We start from the raw sequence: 24,836 nt of genomic DNA on the forward strand, positions 1-24,836 counted from the left end.
CCCTAAGACCGTAGAGAATGTCTCGAAATATCCTAAATTTTATTCATCAAAACACTCGTGATAAACTTAATTAACCTACTCACTAGTTCTAGTTCCATGCCTAGAATTTGGAACTCAGATTCGACATTGATGACCTAGACATTTCACTACATCACTTGAAATATGACTATGTTACCTACTTGTCTCAAAGTGTTTCTAAAAGTGAAGATAGGTCCTTTTATAGCATATTTTGTTCCAACCCACATGCTTTTGAAGCAAAGCATGTTCAACTTTAAAGTTTTTATGATTGAGCGATTGAAAAGGAAGTTGCATTTTGTTTAGTATAGATAGTAACTATCAATCTTTTAAGCATTCTTAACTGTCGTATTTGTAAGATCACTTTTATTTAAACGTGGCCTCGATTCGTTCACACATCCCTTATTTACTCCAACATAACAATTATTATTAGAAGAAATAAAATAATTGTCTCTAGAGACATTTCCATACCAAAAAATCTAACCATGAACATTGTAATGGAAAAAAAACGAAACATGTAGGGAGACAACAATTTCAAATATCTCTACGTTTTTATATTCTCATCAAAATATCATTATAGGAAAATAAAGTAAAATTTTAGTTGAATTGTATCATATATATAGTCTTTATCTATGACGTTAAATTTCATATAAATGCTATATCTCGAATAATTAAAATCGATATCAAACCCAATACACGTGACTTAGATATACAAGTCTTCGTATAATAAATATCCGAATAATTTTTTTTTATGTAAAAAATTAAAAGATTTGTTTGATTGGTTTTTTGGAGGGGAAAGTGGCCATGTTCATATAAAACAAAAACTTCCTCCTCTCACAAGTGAAGTAGATAGGAGGAGGCATAAAGATTGGACCACCTTTGCCAATGTCCACATCAAACACTCCCAACTTCCAACCTTAACCTAAATTCAACTAAACACAACCAACAACATCTTAGGTCTTTTTATGTTTTTTTTTTTAATTATTAAAAAAATGATAAATCTATATCTCCGAATGAATGGTTCAATTTTGACCTGAAGAGTTTTGACGTCGATACTTCAAAATTAAAGAGCTTCGACGTCGATTCTCCGAAATTTAGTACAGCCTAAACTTGAACCTACAATCTCTCGAGATCCCACATGATCCCGCGTTGGTTTGGAGAGGGGAATGAAGCATTCCTTATATAGTATGAAAACTTCTTCCCAATATACACATTTTAAAATTGTGAGATTAATGGTGCTCAGTAATGCTGTTTTAAATGGTATTAGTCATATACTGGGTAGTGTTTCAGCGAGGACGCTGGCTCGCAGTGGGGATGGATTTGGAGATCCCATATCGGCTGGATAGGGAAACTAAACATTCCTTATAAGGATGTAGAAACTTCTTCCTAATAAATACGTTTTAAAATTATGAGGTGGTCGGTAATGCATAACGAGCTAAAGCGGACAATATCTACTAACAATAACGATATAATTATGAATAATTTTAGCTTAGAAAAAATAATTAGAGTCAGGAAATTGTACTTGTGCCAATAATTTGTCCAATTTTAACTTAAATATTCCCTCATAAATTTAGTTCAACTAATTTTGTTTTATCGTCATTTAATCGTCATTTAATTTTCAATATGATAAAAGGAAAATTAATGTTTGGTGCGTTAGGTAATACTTCCTTAAATCCAATTGATAATTATTATAAAATAATTAATACCTAATTAATAAAGTTTAGTGATACTGCAAATTAAAATGACAAAATTAATGTATAAATTTTCAAGTTTATATTTATTTGATCTCGTAATTTCAAAGAAAAAAAATTTATTTAAAACCATTAAAGCAAGTTTAGTTCATAAACTCTTAAAAGTATCTCTGCCAGTGAGAAACGAACTGATAATTAAGAAAAAAAATACACTTTTTTTCTATAATTTAATCATAAAAACTTCAAAGTTAGGGTCGTTTAGATTTAGATGATCTTCAATTTTCCTAACAAACATGTAAACAAAGACAAAATATGCTAAAAAGACCCGTATTTGTCTATTTGTGGATATAGTTTTCACTTTTAGAAGTACGAACGTGACCATGTTGAAGTGACAATATCGTAGAGGAATGTCGGATCATCAAGTACTGAATCCAAATTTCAAATCTGGATACAAATTTTAGACCTAGGACATTACAGTTGAAGTGGTAGGTAAGACAACCGAACCCAAATCCCAAATTCGAGTACTTAGCTCCAACCACATCGGGGTTTTTTAATCCGAACCCATAAGTCAAACGCCTTTATAATAATTTATTTTTTCTTGAATTTTTACAATAATTATATATAAAAATACATCTGAGCGGTCTGTATGTATGATGTCTCCCTTCCACAACTCCCCTCTGACTCCGCCATTAATGCCAAACAAAGAATTCATCTTTTCCTCATAATTATTATTATTATTATTTTTATTTTAAAATCTCTCAAAAAATGGGGAAGAAATTGAAAAAGCTTCCAAATTTGGTCAACAAATCTCCATGGCTATGGCGTTCCTGCACCCAATCAAGAACCCTCTCCTTTCGGATCTCAAACGACATCTTCATCAAGACCATCAACTCAGCCTACGAAGAAGACGACATGTCGGATGATGAACAAATCGAAGCATTACTGAGAGGGCTAAGCCTGAGGCAAGGAAACAGGCTGTTTTTGGAGCTGGAGGAGACCAATTCCATAATGGCGGCGGGGGTGGCCGGAAACTGCGAGGTTCCGTTCAAGGAAAGTGTGGCTATGGCAATGGATTCAAAGGAGCCTTACTTGGAGTTCAAGAAGTCAATGGAGGAGATGGTGGAAGCTCATGGGTTGAAGGATGATTGGAAAGGGTTGGAAATGCTTTTGAGTTGGTATTTGAAGGCTAATTCTAAAACAAATCATGGGTTTATTATTGGAGCTTTTGTGGATCTAATGGTGGGTTTTGGAGATTGTTCACCAAATTCTCCTTCAAGTTCTTCAAGTTCTTCATCATGTTCTTCAAGTTCTTCTCTTTTGTGTTCTTCAAATTCCTATGATTCTTCTTTTGGAGGCCCTAATTGTAGTACTAGTTCTTCTTCTTCGACCCATGTTCTTGCTATTCCTTCTCTATCTTCTTTGTTTGAAGACAAGGAGGAAGACATCGAAAAAAATGTTGAATAAGATTTTAATTTTATGATTGTTCAATTCATTTTGAAAATTATAAATGGAGGTTGTGCTTAATCATGTTGATTTTTTTTTGGTCCTGTGACGAGTGTTAAACTTGAACATTTGATTGGATCAATTGAGAGGTAAATGAGAATTTGATGAAGGGTTTCTCACTAGTGTAGGAAGGTAACTTGAGGAGCGAGATTGAGCGATCCACGTCTAAAGAATTTAAGGGTCGAGAGTTGTAGTGATTTGAAAATAAATGGTGAAGTCTCTGTCAAGACATAGAAACAAGACAAGTTCAATTTTGCTTCATCGTACATGACAGACAGCCGATAGTAGCAAGTTTGTAATTTCTTTAAAAATTAACTTTTAAAAGTTTCAATAATATTCTTAAATTAAAAAAAAAATATACTTACTAGGTTACCTTTCGAGTTACTTTACTCTAAAAATACATTTAAATAAATTTTAAAAAAAAAATACTTTTTTTAACTAAAAAGTGTTTCATTTCAAAAGTTTAATCAATATTTTTATTTATTTTTACTTCAAAAATAATATTATCATTGGTATACGGTTCAAAAATACCAATAAATTTTAAAAAATAATATTAAAAGAGATGTAACTTTTATAAAAAAAAACACAAAATCACAATTTAGAGGGAAATTTGATGAATATTTTTTCAAACAAGTATTTTTAAAATATAAAATTTAAGATTATTTTATTAATTACTTAAAAAAACACAAAATCACAATTTAGAGTGAAATTTGAAATATTTTGTGGGTGTGAAGTATGGCTTTATTTGAAATATTTTAAAGCAAATTTGTTTTCATATTTGGGCTTAATTTGAACCAAAGAGTGGGCTTTTTACACCCATAAATCCATTAGAATAATTATATACCACATGCGTCCGCTGTTGGTTGGGGGAGAGAAACAAATCATTTTTTATAAGGCTGACCAATAATACGTAACGAATAAAAGTAGATAATATCTGCTAACGATGAGCTTGGACTGTTATGTATGTATGTAATTAGGACGGATATACTTACTTATGCATGTGAGTGACATGTTTAAAGTTGGCTCATATCAGATGAAATTGAATTTTTTTTATTCTTCAGATTAGAAATGTACAAGGTTGAGGGGCTAATTTTCGGAAAGTTTTGCTTTAAACTCTTTTAGACCGATAACTCGGTAGGTCTGGTTTTTTGTAGTTTTTAGTTTTTGATTTGGTACGAGCGGGGTTGAAGTTTCGAATAAACCGTGTTCAAAAAAAGGCTCATTTTTATGGATATAAATAAAATTTAGTGTACTTAAAAACACCAAAAGCTATAAGAACCCCATTCTCTATGTCCCTTAAAAACCCAGCAATGGCAGCCATTTTTCACACACCTTTTCTTAAAGTAAACTCATTAATTCTCCTTTAAAAGTAAGTGTTTAGTGGGAAAAACCCTATCTTTACAACACCCAAACCCACATAATCATCCAATCAAGGCTTACTCATTAATAATTAAACTAAACTAAAGTCGAGGGTTCAGTGTTTATTTGACTCGATGACTCGACCAATTCAGATTATCCAACCTAAACTATAATGGTTAGGTTGGGTTAGGTTTTTTTTTTTCTCGGTTTGGGTGGGTTGACATTATTGTTGTAGGGTCAACCCAACTAATCCGAGAAAACAGGAGTACAATCTAACCCTACTTTTAAAATTATTATAAAAATTAAGAATATTTGACGTTTGTAATCAACGTTAGAGCTGAGTTAATGTTTGATATTCGTTGATGATTAATTTTTATAAATATTAATTAATAGTTGTTGATAAGATTGTTTGAGGTGGGTTTTGAAAAGTTTGATGTGAGAGGGACATTTAGGTCAGAAATAATTCAATCTAATCATAGTTTGATTTAAATTCAAATTGAAATTTAATTAAACCCAAATTCAATTGTGAAGGTCACGTGATGGCCATGGCCTTAAATAGTGGCTAATGGAAGCTGAGTTTATGTCACGTGCCAGCATTTTGTAGAGGGCTTTTTGGGTATTATATTTTAACCGTTAAATTATAAATTTAGATACATATTTAACATTTTCAAAATTTTTAAAAATTAAATGGTCTATTATTCACGGGATATGACTAGTTGTCAACTTTTCCCTCCCCGATACTTATATGTAGTAAGCTGTTGTTACTGCCTTTTGCTTACATTCACATATAACACAAATTTCAATTTCTCAAATCGTGTTTCAAAACTCTCTACCCGTTTTCTAAAACTTTCTTCTTGAACTGGCCAAAGGCTCGAGCATATGTCGCTTGGCCGTAGGCGACGCAAGAATAAATATGCTTAACTCACTTGTTGCTAGGAAGTGAGTGTCGCACAATCGCAAATCCGCTGCCATCAAAGAACAAAAATATCAATCGATTCAATCCAATTTGTACAGTTTGAGCGGGGTTACGAGCTTATTTGGGTTGAATTTGGATTAAATAAATAAAAACTTTATGAGTTAAATTGGTTCATGAGTTTCCGAAGATACATGATTTCTATCTATCTAGTCAACATAAGACTTTGGTAACATTCATTACCGCTCGTAATACAACTTTTTTAAAATCACAATAAATATTTAATCTTAATTTAAAAATAATAATAATAACGAGTGCTCGAGATGTTTTTGACCGGTTAGAAAGAAAAAGGCTCCTCTCTCATTTTCATGGCCCCTCATGTTTTCCATTATCTTTGTCTTTTCATTTGGATTTGACTAACTCTTTAAACTATACCATACCTTTCGTTTCTTTTTATAAAGATTCATCTGTTTCTCGTCATCTAAAACTAGCTTCATCAACTGTTTCTTAATAGTCGTTTTTTTTTCGTCTAATTATTTGTCGAAGGGTGTACGTCAAACTCGAAAAAATTATATCAATCCTGTGTTAGATGAACACGACTCTCCATAATGGAATATGATATTGTCCACTTTGAGTATAAGCTCTCGTAATTTTGGTTTGGACTTTCCCAAAAGAACTCATACCAATGGAGGGAGTATTCTTTGATTATAAACGCATGATCCTTTCTTAAATTAGCCGATGTGGGACTTTCATCCAACAAACCCAACCTGAATTAGTTTAGGTTGAATTTGATTTTTTTTTTAACCAAACCGGTTTGGTCTGGGTTTCAGATTTAGTGGGAAAAGGTTCGGGTCAACTCAAACTAAACTAGTCCAACACATTATGGTTTTTCTCACATATGACATATCATGCCCTTGCATGTCCATTTCACATATGCTAAACGACCCTCGCAAAAGCTCTCATACTTCCACTTGGCAAATAATAGATCTTGCTCTCGAGCTTCTTAGATGGACCCTCAGTGACCAATCATTCGTAGCCAACACCTTGCGCCCTCATCCAATCACCCTTGCATAACATCCAGTCATCCTACGCTCGTCGCTGGTTGCCCCTCGCAGTTACACACTTCTCCCGCTCCTACCACCCAACAACCCAACTCAAAAATAAAAAGTTAGTTAGATTGGGTTTCACTCTTTTAGGATTTTTTTTTTTTTTAATCATTCAAAATGAAAAACAGGTGGAAATAAATAATTTTTTTTCCTTCTATTTTCGTTACCATTGTCTATCGTATATTACTTAATAATAATGAAATTTTATTATCCATAATCAAGTAATATTTCATTGTGAAAAAAGAGTGATTTTTTATTTAAAAAAAAAAGTAAATTATAAACTCCCATTTTCCTTCCACATTAAAAAAATAATAATAAAAATTAAAAATTAAAACTTAAATTAAAAAAAAATCATAAAATATAAAAATAAAAGTTATATTCTCTCCCTTTCTTTTTATTGGCATCACAAATATCACTAACTTTTATGTTTTATTATTGTTATCTTTTTTTTTTCTTTTCTCATTCTATATTATATTATATTATATATATATATATATATATATATATATATATATATTGTNTTCCAATAAAATAAGGAACTAAAAAATTAAAGGTAATAATACTATTAAAAAAAAAAAAAAAAAACTGACACTCTAAAAGTAAATGTATATTGGAAGAAAGAGAAAATTCAAATGGTTTGCATATTTTTAATGATTTTTTAATTTTTTTTTCATAATAAAAAAAATGTTGTCTTTATTATTTTTATTATATAAATTAAAAACTTATACTAATTTCTAGAAATTTTGAAAAAGAAATACAAATGCGTCCTTATATTTTTAATTTGTCCAATTTATTTTAAAAAAATATCAAAATTTTAAAATAGAAAATTACACGGGTGTTTCAAGTTAAAGAATCGTACCATTTTTTAATTTTATTTTGACGTTTAAAAATGGATTTTGACCATTCAATAATTACGTATAGGATATAGTTTTTTTCAAAAATAATAATTCCAACGCAACACTATTATTGTCACATCTTTAATGTGCATTTTTGTTCATATCACCTATTCATTGCCTGTTTAATAATATACCAATTGGCCCATTTGACAAAATTCATATTGATTTATTTTTATTTTTAATTCATATACCGTACAATAATCCTCACACAATTTAAATATTTTATTCTCCAACAAGATTTATTTTTATATATTTTGCATTGATATTCTCAATAAATCATACGTTTCGTTGGAATTTTAACAATATTTTAAATCCGACGAGAGTGTTTAATTGGAGGTTGAATGTGTTAAGCAATATGAGTATATAGGTTGTTTAAACCGATAAATTTAATTGGAGGTTCGATATCTTAACGAATTTAACTATGGGGATGGTGATTAATAATTTTTAAACAAATCCAATATTGTAGTAAACAAAAAGAAAAAAAAGGGTATATTTTAAGATACTAAAAATAAAAGAATTAAAAAAAATGGAAAGAAAATATGGTAAATTTAAATATAAAGGAGTGGGAGAGACACTCATAGAAACAAGAAAAGTGGTAGAGAATTATACAGTTGAAAAAAATAAAAGCTTTTTTCAACCAAAAAAAAAAAGAAGAGAAAATGGGATATTAAGTTGATCGGACGGCTAGGATTCAAAAGCGGAAGATCGGAGGCGAAACAGGGGACCTGGCGGAGAAAACAGAGTCCCAAATCTCAGCGAAAGCCCTAACGATAATTCCATGGTGAGAAGGCGAATTCAACTGCAAGAAACAACGAAGAAGCCCTCGCAAGTCGTCCTTCGAGTAAATCTCGTTCTCCAGAATCATCTGAACCATCGAATGCCGGAAATCCAGGTACGGATCGTCGGAGTCTTTCTCGACGGCCACGCTCTCGCCGCCGCTTCTACCGAAGCCGCGGAAGGTGATGGAGGCTCTGGTCTCGGAGTCGGAGTCGGAGAAGGGCGGGGAATCGGAGTCGGAGGCGGAGGCGGAGAAGTGGTGGAGGGAAGGGGATTTGGCGGAGGGCTTCGGCTTGAGGTGGAAGAGGTGAGAGAGCTTTGGTCTGCAAATGTTGAGATCGACGGAGAGGGAGGTGAGAGGGAGGTTTCTTCGACGAGTCGCCATTGTTGAAGGATGAGAGAAGAGAGCGTATTGGGAATGGGTTTAACAAAACCGTTTGCGGGGATTTATATTTGGACAGTCGCTGTCGTTCGGATTTTATCGGACTCCGCAAACCGCTACTTTTTCTCTCTTTCTTTCTTTATTTTCTTTTTTAAATTTAAATTCTTATTTTATTTTATCTGGATTTTTTGGTTTCTAAAACTTTCAATCCAAATAATAATTTTTTTAAATTTAATTTCAATATATAGTTAAAAAATTATTAAAGAATAAATAATTATAAAGTAAAGTAAAGATATGTATATATAAAAGCAAAATTGTATATTTAAAATTAATAATAAATCATTCCACTCAATTTAGTTTTATATATATGAGAATTTATTTTATGTATACCTAACTTAATATATAAAATTTAGAATAATCGAAAGAAAATAATAATAATAATTATTATTATTATTATATTTAACTAATTTGTTTTTTAAAAAAACTTTAAAATAATTGTAGGAGCCAATTTTGGTATTTTTTTCGCGCAAAGCAAACCTGAGATAACAAATCCAAACATTTGATAACAAATCCAATCATGAAAATACATGAACAATGAAATAAACGGTAAAAAATTATAACATTTACCTTAATCTTGGTTCTATGTAACATTTACCTTAAAACTAATTGAAAGTATTAAGGTAAAAAATGGTAACATTTATCACTTATTTATGATTTCAAAGTAGATTAATTCTATGAGTTTCAAATAATACAGATGATTTCTTGGATGAACCTATAAACATTCTGATATTCGACACTTATTCGAACCATCTCAGTAACCCCCAACGTGTGCTTCCATTGTTCCTTCCTTACCTTCTATTTTTCTGTTCGACGACATGAGGTTTCTATAGGAATGATAGTGTATGGGGAGACGTTCATTGTCGAAAAGCATGCGTTGCTACTACAAAACGTTAAGAACGAACATCCGATATAAAACACAAAGGAAGTCTCTATAATGGAGTAAGAAGGAATGAATGAATGAATGAATGAATCTGACCTTAATCTGAGATATGGTTCTTGATCAAGCTTGCCACATGTTGAGCAATGTAGAGTGAGCCAGCTTCAGAGCAGCAAAATGCATGTGTATGACCTTCCCTTTCAACTGATACATCCATTTCAGGGATCTGCTTCCATATCTGTGGACAAAACAAAACTCAAACAACAACACTAGAGCTTGAAATCACTATATCAGTTACAGTTCTAAGATTCAAATTATTACTTTTTCATCCTGCTATTTGAAGTTGTTCATGATGCATAATAACAACTTAATAATATTTCAAATCGACTATTGTTGTACTTTCTAATTATTAGAATGATCTAAATGAACACATTACCTAATAGTGTATATAAACCACGGATATAGCTTTTTACTATAAATAGCTATTTATGTCATTTACCATATATAGTTTTTATAACCATTGACAAAGCTATAAATAAACGGTAGACTTCATGACCTAACATTAATCACCATAAAACGACAGGACGATAATATCTTTAGCAACAATATTCGACGCATGCAGCAGAAATGATTGATAAAATGGAAAAGTGGTTCGATATCCTACCTCCTCAAATACATGCATTGGAGCCCAGTGGTCATCCATACAGAACAAAAATGATAATTTCCGACTTGATTTCTTCATGAATGCCCAATCTGGTGTTTCTGAAAGCTAAACAATGTCCATACACAATCAGATGAGGAAATTTGACTAAATATTGATATTACGCTTTGTACTGCCACGAAAACGAAGATTTCAATGATACAAATGTCTGATATGAGCGACACGTTCGCCTAACTATCACGATTTTTCATAGTGAATACCTTCTCGAACTCTGACAAAGCCATAAATAGAATATTTCGCATGACATGGTACTGTAGAACACAAAGATGATATTCCAAATATCAGAACAGACAGTCATTATCCTAGAATCAAAATTTATAGCAGTTTCAAGAGGATACTAAAAATGCATATACTACAAATAATACATTAGATTTCATTTCACCTTTAGCAAATAAGTGCAAGCAGCCTCACTTGCAGTTCTGGACCATGACTTCCCAATAGTTTTACTCACAACAAAACTTGAAACTCGGCTCGGTAATACACCCAACAGTGCGACAAAAGATGAAACCAAAGTTGATAGAAGACGGGATCTACAGCACAAAATTATCTTGTCAGCCTTACAGTGTACTATTAATCTTTGGCTTCCCTTCAAGGTTTTTAAAATGCGTCTGCTAAGGAGAGGTTTCCACACCCTTGTTAAGAATGCATCGTTCTTCTCCCCAACCGATGTGGGATCTCACAAAAACAATATAAAAGATACACAAAACTGAGAAACTCCCTAAGGCTGAGTTTGAATCCACTGAAGTGGGAAAGATTTTAAAAGGGTCCTATAATTAGAAAGAGTGAAGAGACTTTGACGGCAATGTAGATGCAGGAAGGCATAATTCATGTTATCAGAACAAATAACGGGCATACCCTGCAAGTTTTCCAATTAAAAATTGCTGACGAGATTGTCTGTTCACCATCATAAATGGATGCAATCCAATACAATACACCACCTATGGGTTCAAGGAAAATTTCCATTGCAACATCTCTTGAAAGCTGGGAATACATAAGAAGCAGAAAGAGTTTATGCCAATACCTGATCTTGGAACTTGCGGTACAATTCAATCGAGATATACGATCCAATAGAATGCCCAACCTTCAAAGAGAACAAACGGGTCAGCTACTGAAATAACAGTCATAACGAAGAACTTTGCAAAATTGTAACAAGTTCATTCTTAACATAACAAGTGAAATTGTCTCGGTTTAGTTAACAGGTAACAAGAAGAATATGAGCACTATAACCAGAAACTATTGTGTATGGGTTAAACTAGAATCAAATTTTATAAGGGTTGCAGTGGCTTACTAATAAAAGAATAACTCAATTGTATTCAGATGATATCAAAACAATACAATTGAAAATTTTGCACCGTGCGACTCTTTTATGATTATCGTGAACATTGAGCATAAACTGTAATCGTCAAGGTATAACTACCAGTAGCAATGGAATGTCTTTATTCTGTAATTCTTGTCTGACAAATTCTATCTGCAAAAGAAATATGAATATAGTTCAGCCCCATATATGAAAGAGAAAAGAGACCTGTAGGAAACAGATAATAAAGAAATGAACAATAATCTTGAGCAAGAGATATTAATTCCAAATTTCTGCAATGTTATTCCAATTGAACTGTAACAGCTCAAGCCCACCGCTAGCAGATATTGTCCGCTTTGGCCCGTTACGTATCGCTATCAGCCTCACGGGTTTAAAATGCGTCTACTAGGGAGAGGTTTCCACGCCCTTATAAGGAATGTTTTGTTCCCCTCTCCAACCGATATGGGATCACACAATCTCCACCCCCATTGGGGACCCAATGTCCTTGCTGGTACACCACTCGGTGTCTAGCTCTAGTACCATTTGTAACAACTCAAGCCCACCACTAGCAGATATTGTTCGCTTTGGCCCGTTACGTATCGTCATCAGCCTCAGGGTTATAAATCGCATCTGCTAGGGAGAGGTTTTTACACCCTTATAAGGAATGTTCTGCTCCCATCTCCAACCGACGTGGGATCTCACATGCACAGCTCTCCATGAAATTTAAAATGAAGTACACTCGCGACTTCATATTTTTCACGGACCACTTGCCACCCTAGGCTATCAATAACTAAATCAAATCGGATAAAACAGAGAATTACCTTATGATCAATTTGTTCTTGTAATGAAAATAACCTTCCACCTTCCCAATCCTAAAAGAGAAGAAACATCAATATCCATGACATAAAATCATTGGGGAAATTTATGTAACAAACTTCACTATATGCATCCGAGCAACATAAACTAATTTTCCTTTTGAAGCATTAAACTTAAGCATAACTAACCAGAGCCTCCAACTACATAGAGACATTGATATTTCATATATAAGAATGCAGTGCACAAAACATCATTTCCAAAAGAATTTGTCACTCGCCAAAGCTAAAATGCATAGCAGATATGAACTTTATATGACCGATGTGCAAGTACCTTCGTCGTTTGAGATAGATGACCAATAGCTGATAGTATACAAAAGGATGGCCAAAAAGAGAAAAAGTATCAGCCCAGATGTAAAAGATTTAATGTTTTCTATAAGAACAATGCCAACAATTCATGTCTTGCCTGTAATAGATACACGGCCCCCAAGCAACTGGTACAGGGATTCAACAAAATCTTTATAAAACGAAACAATCCCTGTCTTAGAACAAAACCCATTCAGAAATTATGCAAAAATCAAAAAGAAGCATCGAAATCCCAAATCCACAAAAGCATATGGACCTGGATTTCCAGGTATGAACAATACGTGCAACGATGGATCATCCGCATGAATCTCCGGCAATTCATTAGTGTAACTATCAAAACGCAGAAACGAAAGGCGATTTAATTCATGGAAAACCACAATTCCAAGAGAAATTTCAATGAAAATAAACGAGAATCGAATACCCTGATACATTGCACAAACGAAACTGCGCGCGCCTTCTAATAAAAGGATTCAGAACTTCTTGACCCATATGGACGAACGCAGACCTAGAAAATTTCTTCAACCTGAATGAACAATTCGGTAACCGAACCGATGAAAGGAAAAATGGAAGATTGATGGATCGAACGGTGAGTGAAGGAAGATTCAAGAACATGCCTTCCCTCTACTTCTCTACAAATCGCCGCAATTCATATTATTTTCTCTCGATTTTCTATCAAAATGAAGATTCTAACTGAGAATGAGAGCACTGCCAGCCACCACCGTTCTAATGTCACGTACGTGAGGTTTAAATTTTTAAAATTTTTAAAATTTTTAATTGAAGAAATTGAAGAAAATATTCATGAAAATAGGTTTATATGCCTAATATTTGGTAAGGTTGGGAAAATTTATTAAAAATAATCATAATATATATATTTTTTTTTTGATGATTTAGAAATAAAAATATATTTAAAAAAATGTGGATATGTATTTACTGGGCTTTTATGGGCCTTTAATTTTGGGCTTTTGCATACGTTTGAGCCCAGCCCAGCCCATCTCTCCCCTTCCTTTATATATTTTTTATTTTGTTAACGTCGATATAATTCAAAAAATAAATATATTTTTTATTTTAATAACCACAGTGAAATTGGAAAATTTTGAATAAGAAGGGAAAGTTTAATGTATTTTAACCTACATAATAATAATAATAATAATAATAATTGTTTGGAATGGATTTTAAATTTTAATATTATTAAATTATTAACTTTACTAAAGCAATATTTTTTATTATGTGATCTTAAAGAAAAAGTTTTTTTTTTTTCATTTTTTTCATTTTATAAATATATTTTTTTAAAGTGAACTTATTGATTAATTAGCAGTTTCTTTTGGTTGTAATTTACCTTCTAAAAAATATTCTTTAATTTTAGTTAGATTTCTTTAACTTAAATATTCTTTAATTTTAGTTAGATTTCTCAACTTAAAAATATTAAACTTCAAAAATGTTTTAAAAAATATATTAAATTTATTTTACGCCAAGCGTGGATATCCTACGTGGCCTTTTCCCCCTCCCACGTGTGTGTTAATACGTGGTAAATTTTTATTTTTTTTTATTTTCTTGTTTCCGTTAAAGTACTTACAAAGAGTGTAACAGTCTCGTTAATGTAGAGATCCGTCCGCAAGAAATTGACGGTTAATATTCCAGTCAATTATTTACTTCCAACTACCATTCAACTTTTTTTTTTAATAATAATAAATTGATACTAACGTTATTTTAATAATACCTTTAAACTTAAAAAGAAAATTTTTATACGCTCAATAAACTGAAATTGAAGCCAATTCTAACTTCGATCTTATTTGAAATAGTGTTACATGAATTTATGTGATATTGATTGACGGGTTAATGATAACTGGAACAATAGTGTATTGCATGCTACTGATTGACAATTAATGATTACGGTGAATCAAGAAAGATTAAAAATAGAATTGAGAGAAAAACTAGAAAAAACACGGGAGAGTTACTATTGAACTGGAGAGCAGTGAAGTAACGCATGTAAATGAAGCTAGGTGTGAACAAAAATGTGGCAAACTCGAAGATTTAACTAGAGATGCGCGTAGTTGACAAGATGGTTACGCCCCATGATGAACGATCAATGGAACAATAATGTAGGCAAGAATCGATTCGTGTATTAACTTTACATTTGACTTTGACTAACCCAACCTTAAACATTAGAACTTAAATCGACTACCTAGAACTTTAAATTTAAATTATTTTAATTTATCAAAATTTAATTTACTCTGGAGCAAATTCTATATCGAATTCGTTGATCTTATAAACATTAGAACAATATTGTTAGAATAATGTGAAGGAAGATAAACGTTGATATACCGGCGGATCGAGCTCGCGAGTTAAAAATCACGACTCAGATGTTTGTAATTGCCGGAAATCTGTACAAGAACGAAAAAAATCGATGCGAATCAGAGAGATGGAAATCGAAACAGGAATGTTTTGCTGCGAATTTATTAGAATGTTGAGATTGAATCTATGAATGTATTTGCGAAAATCAATTCTCCTTAGGGATTGGATGCAAGTTTCTGTATGAGAATAAAAGGGATTTATACAGGGGAATTAAATCCATCAATCTCCATTACAGCGGCTGAGGAAGTCGGCGTCGATCTAGGTCAATTACAGCGTTGAGGAAGGCGTCACAAGCAAATGCAGAACCGAATGACTCGGACTATGGCCGGAATGATACTACCTCTGATGAATCCAAGACTATTAGCGATCGGATTCGCGGCGGAGAATCGGAGCCAGAAACGGTGGAAGAAATTTGAGCCGGTGGAATAGGAAGAAGCGGACATAGGTTGGAGATAAGCCCAAGCGGCTTGCTTAACGAGGCGGTTGCGGATGGAAATTTCGTAGCCGGAGTTGGCCGGCGATGCGGCAGTGGGAGAGTTGAAGGCGGCGGCGGAGGCGGAGGGGAGGATGTCCTTGAGAGAGGTGTAGGATTGAGAAGAGGACTTGGAGGAGAGGATCCTCAAGTCGATCGGAGAGGACAGAGGAGGGGAAACGGCGACGTTTGGTGGGGGCATGATAGCGGAGGAGGGAATCGAGGTTCTGCGGCTGAGAATCGAGGCAGGTGACGACGGCGCTGCGTAGGTTTTTTGTGCGGCGGAATCGGCCATGGAAGATTAAAAAGGAAAAAAAGGTTATAGAGAGAGAAGTAAGATGGTTACGGTTTGGTCAGAGGAAAAGTGGCAAAACTCGGCGGCTTAGCATTTGCAATCGTTTGGCCGTACTCATCTCTTGCTGACGTGTTATCCTTTTCACTTCTTTTTTTTTTCAATTAAATAAAATTATAAAATCAATGAGTTGACCAGATAAAAAATAACTTGATCCAAAATATTTTTTTCTTTTTTATTTATTAGAAAAAAAAATAAAAAAAATTATGCCTATGGGATTTTTAAAAAAGAGTTTTTTTTTATCTACTTTTTTAAGTTTATAAAATCTAAGCCGAATTTTGAAAAATTAAAAAATAGATTTTATTCACAATTATTTGAATTTTTTATTTTTAAAAATTATACTTATTTTTCTATCATTTTTCTATGACTAATTTCATTTTTATTGAAAAAATAAATTAAATTCTTACTCAAATTCTAAAAAAGAAAAAATATTTTCTATTATTTATAACCAGTCCAATAATCTCGTAATCAGAAATAATATTTTATAAGATGGTTATGCATATTAAAAATTCAAATATTTTTTTTAGGAAAAAATGGAAACTAAAGTAGAGAAGTTATGAAAACAAACCTAACTTCTAAAAATTAAAAACCAAAAATAAAATTGAAAGCATTAAAAATGTGTCTTTTCCCTTTTAAAAAGAAATAAGAGGGTCGAGTTAAGCTCCTTCCCTCAAAATCACAAATGCACGATAGGAACTCGAGAATATTAATATTACAGGTAATTAGGCATTGTCCAATTTTAAAAATCCTTGACCCCACATCAAGCTTATCAAACATTTTGAGACCAAAAAATGGAATTAGTTAATGAAATTAATTTTTTATATATAGATTGAATAAGCAAATTCATGAATATATTAAAATGCCCAATAATATTTAAACAAATAGGTTAACTATTATACCAACCCCAAACTAGTCCAATCAGCAATTTTTTGTCCCATTCGACTCAGATCTCCACCAAACTTGGTGAAAGACAATATACTAAGAATTAAAGTTGGGGGATCCACGCAGGCTAGATGGGTCAGTGCATTGCCTTTAAATTTTCATACACAAATAAGACAACCAGCTTACGCATATTTCTATCTAACCTCACTCTGTATAGTTGTATATTTCGACTATTTTTTCGAAATAATTATCTAACCTCACTTCATATAGTTGTCATGATAACCCGTATGATAATAAATTCTAAATAAATAACCACCATGATTTGAATCTATTCCATCGTGTCATTAAAACCAAACTCCAACCGACTAAAATTGATTTTGAAATAATCAAAATCACTTTATGGTCATATCAATTTTCACTAAGATGTCCTAAATTGATTCGCCCCTAATGGAAGGAAGCAGCATCGAATAAGTTTTTGATAATAATAGACTTTATGGAGTTCTCTAGGACTCTGTGGTTTCCACAATCTTCAGCTAACAACAAACAGCTAACTAAAAACAAAATTCAACCCATTGTCACAAGATTTCAATTATATCCCAAACCCCTTATTGTTTAAATGGATTTGAAACTGAAGATTAAAAGTTTTACCAGTGCATTGATGCTCTGCTGGCCTGATAATGCCTGGAAACCTATATACCATCTGCATCCTTTCAAAAGTTTGCTTCTACTTCCTGAAATGATCCGAGTTCATCAACAGTCAAACAGAATTGAGATTGGCATGAGATTGCATATGCAAATACTAACCTCCAAATGTATTCCTTATCATGCTTGGAAAATTTCCACAGTATATTACTTGGGTTATAAAAATTACACTGTACAGTTGAGCTTGAGCTCCAGTAAGATTTAACTGTTTGTGTGGCTACAAATCAACATCTTGTGGAGTAATGAGGATGGGAACAGGTAGCTAATGGATCAAGTCGGATCTGCTTCTATGTCACCTTTGTCTTAAGTTAACATCAGATGGCATTCCGCCCCTCTCTGAATGTGGGCTTACTGGTCTTGGCCTTTGGGCACTAACATCAGATATTATGAAGTCATGAGGAACCATATCTGACTGGTCCCATACAATATCTGCTGCTATAGCTGAAGTGAAAGAATTCAACTGTTTTTTCTATGGGTTTTCCCCTTTTCAGATTTATTAAGACGTGCATGACAAAACGGTAGTTGTAAGACAATTTTAAAGAAGGATACTATCTGTTCTCCACATATCTGTAATGCTAACTTCAGCATCTGATAACAGCCAGTAATCTGCATCATTCTGCAATAATATAGTAGAAGTAAGCTGAAGCTAGCATAAATAGATTTTGTTCAAAAGTGTGTGTCCAAAAAAAGGGCATGTAGTCGCCCTTCTGAATATTTAAGGATGATATGCTTACATCAATTTCTGAAGGCATAATCTTCATCATTCCACCAGGAAACTCGTTTGAACCATGCACATCACAGATGCTGCTGTACTGGGACAGTTGAGCTTGGGGTTCGATTTCGTTTCTACTGCTCTCACCAATAATTGCTTCTGTTGCTAGATGTTCGTTTGATCCTGAACTGGAAGCATGTAGGAAGCTACTAGGTGTCTGGACCACATTCATCTCCTCAATTTTCTCCTCAAATTGACTACGAAAAAAGGAGAATTTTTATATGAAAAACAATTAAATTCTTTTTTGATATAATAAATGGTAGCAGTTACGAAATAAGAAAGACTAGGAAGGCAGGAAAATGGATAAATGAACTATCACTTTAAGTAGCTCCCAAAGGAATATAATCTATTGTAAAGATCAGCCCCTGAAGAGAACAACTCAATGATGTAGAGAAAAGGATACCTGACAAGATATACATCAATAGGACCCATCGTGCTCCTAAGAACTATTCTATATCTTCTCTGTGGATCATCAACAGCCTAGCATGACGAAAATGAGAACATTCTCTGAGTTATCAGATAAAAGGGAACCAAAAGAACATCAAGCATAACAAATAGCTTTCTTAAAACTTTATGCCCATTACTTCATCGGGATCAGGAACTTCCAATGTGGTTCCATGAGGAGCTTTAATTGCTATCAGCGTTTCATTCTGCCCAAAAAAGAATAGCTAGTTTCATTAAAACTTGTAGCAAGATTGACAAATTATGAACTAAAATGTGTACAGTATCATGTAAGAGAATATTATCATATATATTAACAAACACTAGATGCAACTCTGTAGTGATTTTACGTTCCCAACTACTTTTCTTACTTATAATATCACTAACTAAAATGTCACCCTATTATCACCATCGTATTAAGAAACATACATTTGATTGAACTCAAGTGACTATTTCGTTGTGTAAGCCAAAAAACATGAGAGCTCCTCGCCTCCCAGAAAACCTATAAAATCTGCCTACCTCACTCGTACATTCCCATAAGCTATATACATCAATCTTACCCACCCCCACACATTCATTGCTTACTACTTTGCATGAGTTAAAATGATCCCCTTACTACTCTCTCTTTTCAGCTCTTCTCACACAAATATGTATGCTAAATGGCAGGCCCAACCCAGTTCTGGATAAGAACATTGTCTTAGTCAAAGAATAAATATACAAGATGAATTGGTAAAAGATGTCCTTGTACAAATGATAATGTTAAGCTAAATCCTTTCTAGTGATGCGGTGCGAGGATTTTGTGAGGCAGTTGTACAGTTATAAGGGTTGGAATACCATCAGCGACTTTGCTGTAAAATTAGAGAGGTGGGACATCAACAAGCATGAGCGAGTTGACATCATCCCTTCTTAATCTAAATGGTAAGAGATGACACTGAGTTATTTTAGGAGATTAGAGACCACACCAAATTTCTTTCAACAAACTATCCACCATTAATCTAGAAAATTTTGGGGAGTTTCTAATTACTCAAGCTGTCCCTGATGTAACGTATGCATCCTTCTTTCTCCTCACTGCGTTATCTGACCTCTTCCATGAAAAAAATCATGCATCTGGTTACACCTTTATGTAAACTGGTTGGCTCTACCCTAACTAGTCCTCAACTAACACGAGATCATCTAGAATTGACAAATTTAAACACAATAAAAACTATCTAAGTTTATAGTTTTCTACCTTAAACCATATGAGTTGCACTCCATCAATCATACTGGGGCATTCAGATTGAGAGGAATAATAATATTTTGAAGGATCAGAAGTGATCTGGGATGAACTTTTTGTCTTTACCCATCTAATCTTATTATTTTGAACGAATGCCCTTTTTGTATAGTTAGTTGTTGGCCTCTCCCTGTTTGACTGTCCTTTTGTATACAGTGTATATCTTTTTATATTCTTTTTGTTTTATCTCAAAGAAAGCCGTTTCTTTTCGAAAAAAAAAATCACATGATCCAACTCTGCTAGGAACCAACTCTGCTAGGAACTGTCTTTAGTTTTTCATCTTTTTCATGATTTTCTTTCATTTTATTTAATTGTGACGTGTCGTTCTCCTAGTTCAGGTATGACTAGTGCATTTTGAATCCTGATACATATAATTCAATACTCAAAACCATGTGACCATACAAAAAGGTGTAAAAATTAGAAGTGAAGTTTTTGCTTAAATATTCACAATTAGAAGTATTTACGACAAATTCACCTGAAAGCAAGGCAAGCTTTTAATGTCTTCTTCAGTCACAAAGAGCCATCTGTCATAATAGGCAACATATGCTACGTTGTTATTTTGATCGTATAACAGTAAGTGGAAAACTAGACAGAATGGAGCAGAAAAGGACTTTTACTTTTGGATATTTTCATCTTCACTCAGATTCCTAAGTCTTTCCTGCAATGCACTGCAAATATAATTGTGAAACATGAGTTTATCATTTGTCATTCAAAGCATCGAAACTAATAACAGAATAAATATGCAACCTTATCTTATCTTCTAATCTACGCTCTTCAAAAGAAAGCTTTTCAACATCCACCTGCAGGATAGGTACACTCTCAAATTATCTGTATACAGGATAGGTTCTAGATAGAGTCATTATTAGACATTCCAATAAATAGTTGTACAAGGGAAAACTAGGCCTTTCTTTAAAATAATGGTCAAAAACAAAATTCCATGATCTTGAAACCCAAAGACAGTAGTCAGAGCCACAAACCTGCAACATAGCAGTATCACTATCCACATTTCCTGGACTTTGGGCATTGAATCCCCTAAACAAATATTGAATAGATTCTAAATAAACCATATGTTTCAACTTCTTACGAAATTTTCAATTTAACAAACTAAATGAAAAGAATTGGACCAACACATCAATTGATACATTACTTCCAACATATTATGTTTTTCAGCTTCTTTTCTATGAGACCTATGCCTTCCAAAACATTTGTAATGTCATATATTCTCCTTTTCTGCACCTGTGTCACGAATATTTCATATTAGTCACCGCTAAACAGAAAACGAAAGTTTAAGTATCTACAAATTTTACCTTCAAAGTTTCTGCAGCTTTGTTCAAGTCAAGAATGCCATCCCTTGCTTGCTTAATTAAATTGATGAATTTTTTTGTCAGAAGACCTAAAAGTTTCAGAATTCTTTTAAACACCATTGATTTGACAAGAAAATGCACATTGATGTAGGTTGGACAGAATGGATAATATTAAATTAGCAAGAATTGCAAAGTTACCTAAAGAACTGTCATGTCGACAGTTTCCAGCTGGGGTAAGAGGAGAATAAGTGCCTGATATTTGAGAAAACTAATCAATAATAGTCATGCTGTTTTAATATTTATCAAAGGATCATACAATTTAAATTGAGAAGTTCTTTAAGAGATAATTGGGATAAAAAGAATGCATCCCACAAAGAAAAACAGGATTTAAATAATAACCACTTTACGTTAAGTGACAATTTAAAACAAAGTTACTAATCACAACTATCAACCTAAAAATATTAAACCCACATAAAATTTCTTACTAGTGTCTGAGATAGGTGTTCCAGGCCCAGACGTAGCTCTTCTTGGAGTCTTTGCCTTATTGTACACCCTTCCGCCTTTTGCAGATACAGGTGTCTGTACAAAACTTAGAGCATCTTTTGAAGAACTCTGATCATGAATGCAGTCACTAGATTCAATCACATGGTTATACATGGCCCCCTTCTGTTTTGGTTTCTGAAAAAAAAAAATCAAAGGTCGACAATTTTAGAATTTAGAAGCAAATAAAAAATTCGAAGATAATTTTTAAATACAGCAAAGAAGGATCGCCTGAGTTAAGTGTAAAACAGAAGTAAATAATACAATTTGCATGATAGTTGAACCTCAACTAAACTAAAGTAACCATTATTGAGGATGCAAACCAAATTGTTGCAATCCTTATAAGCCTTCAAATCATGTATCTACTTGGTGGTTAGTTTTCTGTAGAAAAGATTAGATTTACGTCTATCCTTTAGTTTAATTTATATTTACCACGAGATATGTCTATCTGTGAAATTAATTTGTAAGATCGTCATAACATCCATATAAAAAAAAACTTCTCATGCATATAACCAATTGAAAAGGGGGAAAATAAGAATCCTTTGTTTATTTGCATACAACCATAATACTATGCCCTACAAAAACAATCGTTAGAGATAGAGACGTACAGAAAGAAAAAATAATGGGGGGGGGGGGGNGGGGGGGGGGGGGGTTGGAGGGGTTGGAATATAGCGATATGAATGCAATTGAAGTAGAAACTAAGAGATCACAACAGAATAACTATTCTCTGTAACTAGATACTTAAAAGGTCAGCAGGACTATCCTTCCAAGATAAACTAAAACTCTAATCAACAGCAATATTATACAATTAAATGATCACAATGGTGAGCATTGTGCAAACAATTGCACCAACATGCATTATTGCATACTTCATGCCCCTGCAAGGCTGCTTCAATTGATTTAATAATTTAGAAAATTATGTTATGCAGCAGGCAATGCTACGAATTCAAATACATTTATGTAGCCATAAACTTGGGTTTTTCGGTTAACCATGTAACACTAGCTATCAATGATTTACACCTAAGAACAAAAGATGATAACTACATAACCATCTAGTTCATTTATTGAAAATCATTGTGAAAAGTATTTAGATACAGTTGGATCAAGGTCAATGGGGTAACTAAAATTCAGTTCTTTGACTAGAAATTTCAATATGAAATTTAAAGCATCCTCATGTCTCAATAGCAGCAACTCAAGAAAAAAATATTTGGCATCTTGTAGAAATTAATTAAGGAAAGAAAGAGAGAAAAGACATCCTACTTCCAAAGCCTAGGAGATTACATAAACATCCTTAAGTTGGCATGAACAGAAGAACTCGTACTACACATAACTTCATAGACCACACAACAAATCAACTCCCATAAAAACAGGAAAAGTATAATCCAATCCTTGGAAGAGCCCCTTATTCATTTTCAATCAAAGGTCCTCCAAGATGGGCCTCATGGGGTAGACCACAAAACTACAGCCCTTGTTAACCAATTTTCAGACTATTGACTTAGGCAAACCAATTTTCAAGCCCAAAGCAAACTCATGAGCTTTGACAATTCCGGAACGATTATACAATCCCCAAATTAAATTTAAACCAACAATTCTGACATATTTTGTGTGATTAATGTATGTTACATTATTAAATCTCATGTATGTAACACGCATTCTCAATTAGGACATAAAAATTATTGTTAGTATACCTTAGTATCTAATCTGTTAACAACATGCGATACAAATTATCTATTGATGTTTAATGTGCAAAACATAAATGACTAGTTCTTATAACAAGCAGAAGAGTGAAGACACAGAAATCTAACTTCAAATTTTCTTCGATAAGTGAGAGAGACTTGTTCACCAACATTCGGAACCCCCAACTAAAACAACTTTCCACACGTGCAATCGCCAGCACAGGGCATAGGGTAAAGAAAAACGTGTACGCAATGATCCACCACGATGAGAAATTCAAAATTTTCGATCGACTCAGACTGTGGCTAATACACGAATTGAATCACCTTGAAGGCTTCATAAAAGTATAATTCTAAAGTCAAAATCATCGGACAGTGTAGAAATAATTTAAAACGGTACAAGCAGAAACAACCGAGGTGCAATGTTACAGGAATCCCGATAAGGTTCGAAAGCAACAAGAAACAAGGAAGCAACAGTCAATTATGCAGCAATGCAGAAGAGAGACAAGTCAATAAACAAATTGCAGCACTCACGAGAGGTTTAACGACGATAGCATCAGGTTGTTGATCAAGAGCATTGGAAGAACCACCGCCAAAGTGGTAATAGTCACCCGAAGGAACGAACGACGGCCTAGACAACTCGAAAGCAAGCTGCCGCTTGAGAGGCGGGAGGATCTGAGCAGGTTGGGAGTGCGGCAGTGGCTCCGACCTGTTCGGAGCTCGAGAACCGCCGCCACGCATGGAGAATCCAAGGGACAAGAGAAATGAAACACAGTGGATTTGGAGAAGGAAGATGGAAATGGCATGAAAGTTGAGAAGCTGAGGAGGAAGAAGAAGAAGAAGAAGAAGAAGAAGAAGAAGAATGTAGGGTTGTGGGATCAAAATGGAACAAAGGTGAGGAGGGAAATTTGTGTTAGATGGATGTGGAGGGAAGTGAATTTGTAACTATTTGCATTTTGGCCCTTGGGAACCATCCATATTGCATAATAACCCAAACAATACTTTTGTAACTATTTGCATTTTGGCCCTTGGAACCCATCCATATTAAATAATAACCCAATAATTACATTATTTTCTTTCTTTCTTTCTTTTTCCTGTTTTCTTTTTAGAAACTAAGATTTTCAAATAAAAAAGCATTTTTTAATTGTGAAAATGAGACCAATTTTAAAAATTACTAAAAATTAATGTAAATTTTCATTTTCAAATTAATATTTTATTTTGAAACTCGAATCATATCATCTCAAAACGTGAACTAAATGTCCCTCTCGATTAGAAATATCCATCTAACTTATGGGATCGATATT

General features: G+C 33.4%; 5 protein-coding genes across 11 annotated transcripts; 1 reads left to right on the forward strand and 4 right to left on the reverse strand.

Moving 5' to 3' along the window:
* The first annotated feature begins 2,379 nt into the window (after nt 1-2,379).
* Nucleotides 2,380-3,194, forward strand: LOC111463224 (transcription repressor OFP15-like). The gene has a single exon (XM_023107089.1). The coding sequence runs from the start codon at nt 2,472-2,474 to the stop codon at nt 3,168-3,170; it is 699 nt and encodes a 232-aa protein (XP_022962857.1). The 5' UTR covers nt 2,380-2,471; the 3' UTR covers nt 3,171-3,194.
* Nucleotides 3,195-8,003: 4,809 nt separating this feature from the next.
* Nucleotides 8,004-8,699, reverse strand: LOC111463422 (transcription repressor OFP6-like). Of its 2 annotated transcripts, XM_023107355.1 has the most exons (2): nt 8,518-8,699; nt 8,004-8,481 (listed from the first exon to the last, which is right to left on the reverse strand). In XM_023107355.1, exons 1-2 carry the CDS (start codon nt 8,643-8,645, stop codon nt 8,175-8,177), a joined length of 435 nt encoding a protein of 144 aa, XP_022963123.1. In that variant the 5' UTR covers nt 8,646-8,699; the 3' UTR covers nt 8,004-8,174. The 2 variants fall into 2 exon arrangements, with proteins under 2 accessions (XP_022963123.1, XP_022963122.1); XM_023107354.1 differs by having other exon boundaries at nt 8,004-8,699.
* A 618-nt stretch (nt 8,700-9,317) lies between these two features.
* LOC111463638 (lipid droplet-associated hydrolase) lies at nt 9,318-13,540 on the reverse strand. Of its 5 annotated transcripts, none has more exons than XM_023107664.1 (14): nt 13,387-13,538; nt 13,194-13,295; nt 13,029-13,102; nt 12,873-12,944; nt 12,741-12,769; nt 12,416-12,466; nt 11,718-11,768; nt 11,322-11,381; nt 11,156-11,238; nt 10,683-10,830; nt 10,501-10,551; nt 10,244-10,348; nt 9,679-9,817; nt 9,318-9,582 (listed from the first exon to the last, which is right to left on the reverse strand). In XM_023107664.1, exons 2-13 carry the CDS (start codon nt 13,259-13,261, stop codon nt 9,680-9,682), a joined length of 930 nt encoding a protein of 309 aa, XP_022963432.1. In that variant the 5' UTR covers nt 13,262-13,295; nt 13,387-13,538; the 3' UTR covers nt 9,318-9,582; nt 9,679. The 5 variants fall into 5 exon arrangements, with proteins under 5 accessions (XP_022963432.1, XP_022963430.1, XP_022963431.1 ...); XM_023107662.1 differs by having other exon boundaries at nt 13,194-13,404; nt 13,455-13,513; XM_023107663.1 differs by having other exon boundaries at nt 9,318-9,579; nt 13,194-13,540.
* A 1,660-nt stretch (nt 13,541-15,200) lies between these two features.
* On the reverse strand, nt 15,201-15,989 carry LOC111463426. Its single transcript, XM_023107358.1, has one exon. The coding sequence runs from the start codon at nt 15,889-15,891 to the stop codon at nt 15,412-15,414; it is 480 nt and encodes a 159-aa protein (XP_022963126.1). The 5' UTR covers nt 15,892-15,989; the 3' UTR covers nt 15,201-15,411.
* Nucleotides 15,990-17,205: 1,216 nt separating this feature from the next.
* LOC111463540 (transcription factor E2FA-like) lies at nt 17,206-24,479 on the reverse strand. Of its 2 annotated transcripts, none has more exons than XM_023107510.1 (15): nt 24,067-24,479; nt 21,805-21,997; nt 21,518-21,571; nt 21,323-21,408; nt 21,163-21,251; nt 20,993-21,047; nt 20,763-20,815; nt 20,633-20,683; nt 20,491-20,539; nt 18,889-18,954; nt 18,708-18,784; nt 18,267-18,501; nt 18,082-18,148; nt 17,635-17,973; nt 17,206-17,561 (listed from the first exon to the last, which is right to left on the reverse strand). In XM_023107510.1, the coding sequence occupies exons 1-14, from the start codon at nt 24,271-24,273 to the stop codon at nt 17,825-17,827; spliced, it is 1,431 nt and encodes a 476-aa protein (XP_022963278.1). In that variant the 5' UTR covers nt 24,274-24,479; the 3' UTR covers nt 17,206-17,561; nt 17,635-17,824. The 2 variants fall into 2 exon arrangements, with proteins under 2 accessions (XP_022963278.1, XP_022963279.1); XM_023107511.1 differs by having other exon boundaries at nt 17,635-17,964; nt 24,067-24,477.
* Nucleotides 24,480-24,836: the final 357 nt, after the last annotated feature.

Source organism: Cucurbita moschata, unplaced genomic scaffold (genome assembly GCF_002738365.1).
Source record: "Cucurbita moschata cultivar Rifu unplaced genomic scaffold, Cmos_1.0 Cmo_Scf00028, whole genome shotgun sequence".
NCBI classification, from domain to species: Eukaryota; Viridiplantae; Streptophyta; class Magnoliopsida; order Cucurbitales; family Cucurbitaceae; genus Cucurbita; species Cucurbita moschata.

What these genes read in the sequence shown, in the direction of transcription:
- LOC111463224 (XM_023107089.1), top strand. Translation starts at nt 2,472, where the DNA reads ATGGGGAAGAAATTGAAAAAGCTTCCAAATTTGGTCAACAAATCTCCA.
- LOC111463422 (XM_023107354.1), bottom strand. Translation starts at nt 8,645, where the DNA reads ATGGCGACTCGTCGAAGAAACCTCCCTCTCACCTCCCTCTCCGTCGAT.
- LOC111463638 (XM_023107663.1), bottom strand. Translation starts at nt 13,384, where the DNA reads ATGTTCTTGAATCTTCCTTCACTCACCGTTCGATCCATCAATCTTCCA. An exon ending in AAGACATTCCATTGCTACTG is followed by an intron (nt 11,382 to 11,717) that starts GTAGTTATACCT and finishes TTCTCTTTGAAG; the next exon opens with GTTGGGCATTCTATTGGATC. An exon ending in TTAATTGGAAAACTTGCAGG is followed by an intron (nt 10,831 to 11,155) that starts GTATGCCCGTTA and finishes TTTGTGCTGTAG; the next exon opens with ATCCCGTCTTCTATCAACTT.
- LOC111463426 (XM_023107358.1), bottom strand. Translation starts at nt 15,891, where the DNA reads ATGGCCGATTCCGCCGCACAAAAAACCTACGCAGCGCCGTCGTCACCT.
- LOC111463540 (XM_023107510.1), bottom strand. Translation starts at nt 24,273, where the DNA reads ATGCGTGGCGGCGGTTCTCGAGCTCCGAACAGGTCGGAGCCACTGCCG. An exon ending in TCGACATGACAGTTCTTTAG is followed by an intron (nt 21,409 to 21,517) that starts GTAACTTTGCAA and finishes TGAAACTTTTAG; the next exon opens with GTCTTCTGACAAAAAAATTC. An exon ending in TTATGCCTTCAGAAATTGAT is followed by an intron (nt 18,149 to 18,266) that starts GTAAGCATATCA and finishes ATATTATTGCAG; the next exon opens with AATGATGCAGATTACTGGCT.